The sequence below is a fragment of the Solanum pennellii genome, chromosome 9 (assembly GCF_001406875.1).
Source record: "Solanum pennellii chromosome 9, SPENNV200".
Taxonomy (NCBI): Eukaryota; Viridiplantae; Streptophyta; class Magnoliopsida; order Solanales; family Solanaceae; genus Solanum; species Solanum pennellii.
The window spans coordinates 11,191,514-11,197,383 of record NC_028645.1 but is presented as its reverse complement, the minus strand read 5'-3'; the positions used below and the strand labels follow the sequence as shown (position 1 = coordinate 11,197,383).

Genomic DNA, 5,870 nt, shown 5'->3' with positions numbered 1-5,870 from the left:
TTCTTAGAATACTCTTAGTTTAGTAATTTGATCATAGATGTTCTTGTGGTGATGACTTCCAGATTTTGGGGAAATAATAGATGTTGAATTTTAGAAGTTATTGAATTGTCTTTTATTAATGAGTTTAAGTCTTCCGCATTGCTTTATGTTGATATTAAATTGAAATGTTAAGGTTTAGATTGATTGGTTCGCTCACATAGGAGGGTAAATGTGGGTGCCAGTCGCGGCTCGGTTTTGGGTCGTGACAGAAGCTTTTCTCGTGTTGGGGTCGGTCGTCTTCTGCTCATTGTCTCAACTCGCTCTCCGAAAATGGTGTCCTTCTCCATTTTCTCTTATTAGCTCATTTGTGTGTTTTTAGCTTTAGTGTACTGTTTAGAGTAGCTCTTTGCTTAATGTTGCTTTGTTTTACTCAAATATCAACTTTCCTATCTTAGTGTGGTTGAGGTTCATTCGATGATGAAATACACCTTTTTCTTTCCCTGTTTTGATTTGAGCATGATTCGGCCATAGGTATGTGAAATGTTGAGATGCATCTTAACTTGTGATTCAATTGCGGGATCATTTATGGCTCTCATGATGGGCTTTCTATTTTCTTCCTATAATATGTCAAGCGTACCCCATTAGTCAAAGAATGTGATTTTGTGTTGAAATCTTACCCCCTATGAGGCGTCCTGTTTATCTGAAAAGGTCTTTCCCCTCCCATTTGAGTTTAAGCTTCCCAAGAGTTCCCTTTCGTCCCCTTCCTGTAGCTGGCAATATGTGATGGTTTGACATAGGCTTAATTAATTTGTCTAGTTTTAGATTGTGTTCTTCCATGTATTGATCTTGGCATTATAGCATGAAGATATGACTAGTCTCCAATCTTTTGTTTTGTTGTGTATCATCCGAAATTCCAAAGCGCCTATTTAAATTTATCGTTTGAAAATCTGTTGCTATTTTGAATATTATGCCATTGAATCATCTAGTTAACTGAAATATGTCTTTTAGTTTCTTATTTTCATTTATGAGTGGTTTTACTTTGGTATTGCAAGTGTTTCTTATTTATTTGACTTGCTTTTTTGCTTAGATCGAGTCTTAGAAAGGAAAATCCCCACTGTTTTCATGCCTAATCTTGGCAATAAATAGTGACATATTGTGCTTTGGCTATTGCTTTATTCCAATTTAAAGAAAGTTTATTTTATTTTAAACATAGAAACATTGTTGCCTCTGCTTAGTTTCATCCTTTGTGTCGCTGCGTTTGTTTCTTCTTAATCACGCATCATTGATACGTTGGGTCTTGCAATGCCATTTTCGTTTAATTTGGGTTTGAGCATAAAGGGTATATAAATGAAATTCGATTAATTCTTTGGCTATCTGGGAAAGAATTTCAAAAAGGTGAATTTCGAGATATTTGTTTAATGGGAGTATTTTAATAATGGCTTAATTTCTCACTGTTTCTTCAAGTTTAATTGAGTATATTGATATGATGATACTGCCTAAAGCATTCCGCATGCACTTGCATTCAATATGATAGAGTGAGTGATATTGCTATTGTATTTTATTCCCAGAAATCACAAATCCACCCTCTTTTGCTTAAAATAATTTGATTTGCTACTATCTCCTACTTCTTATCCTTTTAGTAGGATAATATGGCACTATCGGAATTTGCTAAGAGAGTTAGTTTTATCTTTGGCACGAGACATATTATCAATACTACGATAGACTCTCTTTTCCTGTAAACACACTTAGTAAAAGTGTTAGTAACAAATAAATAAATATAAATAAAAATGAACTAATCAAATAATAACTTAATTATAAAAATCCGTCTTATGAACATGAAAGACCTTGAAAATCGACAGTAATTTCTTCATCGATCATTTTCAACAATTTTAACAAACAAATTATATGAACTTAAACTAAAAATTTCTATCTTTTAATATTGGGGAGGCCTTCAAAACTAACCGAGAGTTTTCTCATTGGCACAATTTAACAAATATATAATATAAACTTAATTAAATTATCCGTCTTTTAAAATGGGAATGCCTCCAAAACCGACGGAAAATTTCTCATTGGCCATCGTAATGTATACAAACTATAAACAATAATATAAAATAAAACAACACATAGCTTATTGGATATTCTGGAAAGTGCATGAAATTGAACAAATGAATAAATGAGGTAACCAATAATAATAATACTAACAAAATACTAAAATCTTAATCTATTATTAGTAAGTACAAAAATAAAATATAAATTATTGTAAAGATCTATTCTAATCAACTTTTAGAGAAACAATCATATTGAAATAAAATCCTCCATATAGTGACCCAAAGGTCAACGAGTCAACCAAGACAAAATCACAAAAAAAAATAAAGTAACAAGAAATAAATAAATAATAACAACCAAACATAACAGTAGCAAATTAATATCAGAAATAAAATCAAATAGAAGGCCCTAAAACAGTGAACAGAACTTTTTTAACAAGAAAATGAACAATGACTTTAAGAATTTATCAAAAATAGAAATGACAATGACCAAAAACTGAACAAAATAAGTACAAAATAATAAAAATCAACTAACACTCTCAAAGCAGTAGCTAAAGGGGAAAAATAGGAAATAAAAAAAGAGTTACCAGCCTTTGTGTCCGACAGAGAAGCACGAAACTCACGGAGAAACTAATAAGTTTCGTCGAATAATCAGAATTCACTAGACCTCAACAGAGTTGGGAGCAGGAAAGGAAAAATATTGGTGACTGTTCTTGTTCATTGTTGGCGGCGTCGGAGCTTGACCGGAAAAACCTAAAAGAATGAACAAAATCGTTAAGGGAAAGAAAGGTACTGGGCAATGGGGTTTTGGATCTGGTTTCGCCTGAGTTTGGAGCGGTAGTTGTTTGCCGGTTCATCGAGCTTCGAGCTCTGCCGGAAACACCTGCAAAAAGGAAGAACAAATCGTGAAAGGGGGAGAGAAGGGGATTGATTCGCTGTTGTTTGGAGCTTATAGATCGCGCAGGACATGGCTGAGCCTCGAGCTCGCCTTTAATGGCCGCGTTGGTTTTTTCTTTGGTGGATTCCGATGTGCACTGTTGGTGGCGGCTGCTGGGTTTCTCGGAGGAAGGAGGTTGAGGGAATGATGGTCAGAGGTTGCTGGTGGTTTTAGGTGGTTTGGAAGATGGGAAAATGGAGGCAGAGCTGGTTTCTGGTGGTTTTCGACTGAAATAGGAGCTCACTAATTTCGCCGGAAAATGGAGATATGAACACCTGCAAAACAAAAAAAAAGAACGCAAATGATAAAAAGGGAAGGGAGCAGCTGGTTGTTCGCTGAAAAATAGGACAAAATAAATGGGGTTCTTGGTGGTGGACTCGCATGAATTTGGAGGAATTCCGATGAACTTGTCATAGTAAAATACTGAATAATAAATAGGGAAAATTTCATATATGGCAAATTTATCTGATTAAATAACATTATATGGGTATAGTTTACCTAATTACATTCTACGGGTATAGTTTAGTTATTTTAGGTATGTTTAATTTTGTATATAAGATTTCTTTTGTTTTTTATTTATATAATTTTATTTTAAAAAGTGATTTGTAACTGAAGCGTTAAATATGCTAACAATAAATATAGATAATGCCATAATTTAAGGTAAACGTCCCTTTTTTAAGGTAAACCTTCAAATTTATATTTTTTTTCAAAAAAAAAAGAATTATATAGCAATTGAAACAAAAGATAAACTTGTTTTTGCTGTTTATGAAACAACAGTTCATCAATTTTTTTTATTTTTTTTTGTAATCGAATTCAGGTAAGTGTTCATTGGATGAAAATTCATGTTTATTATTGCAATAATTATACAATGTTCTATTGGATTTACAATTTTTTTGATTTATGTGCGTTCGTTATTGTGGTGTCGTAATTTTTTTTATTTTGAAAACTGGTTTCAAAATATGATTATTTTAAGCAGAAATAACGTACTATACAATTATATACTTTTTGTTGATGTAGTATTTGTATATTATAAAGAAGATCAGTGTAAGCGAATACAAGTAATCGTTGGTGATCATTGTATATAGCCATAAAGTAAGTGTTTTGCTTTTGATACAATTATATACTTTTTTTGTTGTAGTATTTGTATATTAAAAAAGAATATCAGTGTAAAATCAATTCAGTAATTTGATTGTATAATAGTGTTGTATTAATTGTATATATGATCCCTTTGAATGATTTGATGATTTGGCTATTTTGATTATGCATTCTGGTTAATGTGTGTACATGAATATAGTAGTTAAACATGGCAATATATATAACTGTCTAAATGACTTTGTATATACTCCAATAATATATAAACTTAATATATACTAACTTAAATAATTTGTATATAACTACTAAAATATACAAATTACAATCATATATGAAATTTTCTCATCTGTATAACTAAATCCAATTACTTTGTGTATATATGTATACAAAAACAAAATTATAATGAGCCTTTAATATACAATCCGCTACTACCACTATTAAAACTTAGTATATATGTATACAAAAACAGTCAATTTTGAAAACAGTCATGGACAAATCAATTTTTGTGTATGTATATAAACTTAATAGATACTAACTTCAATAATTTGTATATAACTAATAAAATATACAAATTATAATCATATATGAAATTTTCTCATCTGTATAACTAAGTCCAATTACTTTTTATATATATATACAAAAACAAAAATAATAATGAGCCTTTAATATACAATCTGCTACTACCACTATCAAGACTTAGTATATTATTCATTATACATAACTTAAAGTATGTATAAAGTAATCAAATCCACAGACACATATACAAATATATAACTAAAACATGTGTGTACTAACACATGCAATATACTATATACAATTACTTGAATACAAAATTTACTTAAACAATAATTTTTTGTATATTGACATCTAAGTAACAAAAATATTGTATCTAAATTTGTGTTTTAAGCCACTACCTCATAATTATGATGTTCTTCAGATCCGTCAACTTCACATGCATTTTCCTCTGAATCAATGTTTACTGCTTTCCTCTTTCTTCCTCCTTGTACAATTTTAATGCCTCTAGCTTTAGCATTGTTAATAACTTCTTGAACTGCCGTAGGGTCATATTTTTTCTTTGCTCTCAATTCTTCCATTGTTTGTTCATGTTGAACTTGTTTTGATTTTACCATAGACCCTACATCAACCCCAAAATCTTGAGTTAAACCCATTGAAAACGATGGTAAATTGTCAACAAAATTGACATGCAATGGAATACCTCTGATAATCCTCATAGATGAAGATGATTCATTCATTCTGTGACTAATTTGAGATCTAATAAGAACAAACAATCGATTTTTTCTAAAAAAAAAAATGAAAAAACATAAGAAACACAATACATATACAATTGTTGAATAAGGAAAAAAAAAGAAAGGAAAACGACTAAAATTTAGGAGTACCTACGAAAATTGAATTCAACTTCGGGAGGGAGTAATTGAATTTTGGACAATTTTAAATTCAAATCGGATAGAAGTATAATTGTAGGAGAAAAAGGTGGAATATGGATAGGAGAGATAATATTATTTTGTGTAAAATTATATACAAAATTAAAAAAAAAAGATTTTTATACTATTGGTTATATAATAGGTGGTGCACCCCATTAATTATAGCAAAAAAAAATAAACTATAATTATAGAAAGTAAATAAATTAAAGTATACCCCTATTATATAATTACTTAGGAATGTTTGTCGTTCCATATAATTTTCCCTAATAAAAAATCTAAAAGAAAATAGCCCTAAAATCATCTTACCACCTTTCAAAACCTAATGGACCAACCTTTCCTTTAAAGGAAAAATTACGTGGAATGGCAAACATCCCT

At 30.5% G+C, this 5,870-nt stretch overlaps 1 protein-coding gene across 1 annotated transcript in view; it reads right to left on the bottom strand.

Moving 5' to 3' along the window:
* Positions 1 to 5,306, bottom strand: part of LOC107029989 (rhamnogalacturonate lyase-like) — a 21,104-nt gene extending 15,798 nt beyond the window's left edge. The window contains exons 1-3 of the mRNA XM_015231408.1: positions 4,968 to 5,306; positions 3,169 to 3,236; positions 2,818 to 2,907 (exon numbers count right to left, since the gene is read on the bottom strand). Of these exons, the coding sequence (XP_015086894.1) occupies positions 2,818 to 2,907; positions 3,169 to 3,236; positions 4,968 to 5,306 (497 nt within the window). The remainder of the gene's footprint in view (positions 1 to 2,817; positions 2,908 to 3,168; positions 3,237 to 4,967) is intronic.
* Between the last annotated feature and the right edge of the window lie 564 nt (positions 5,307 to 5,870).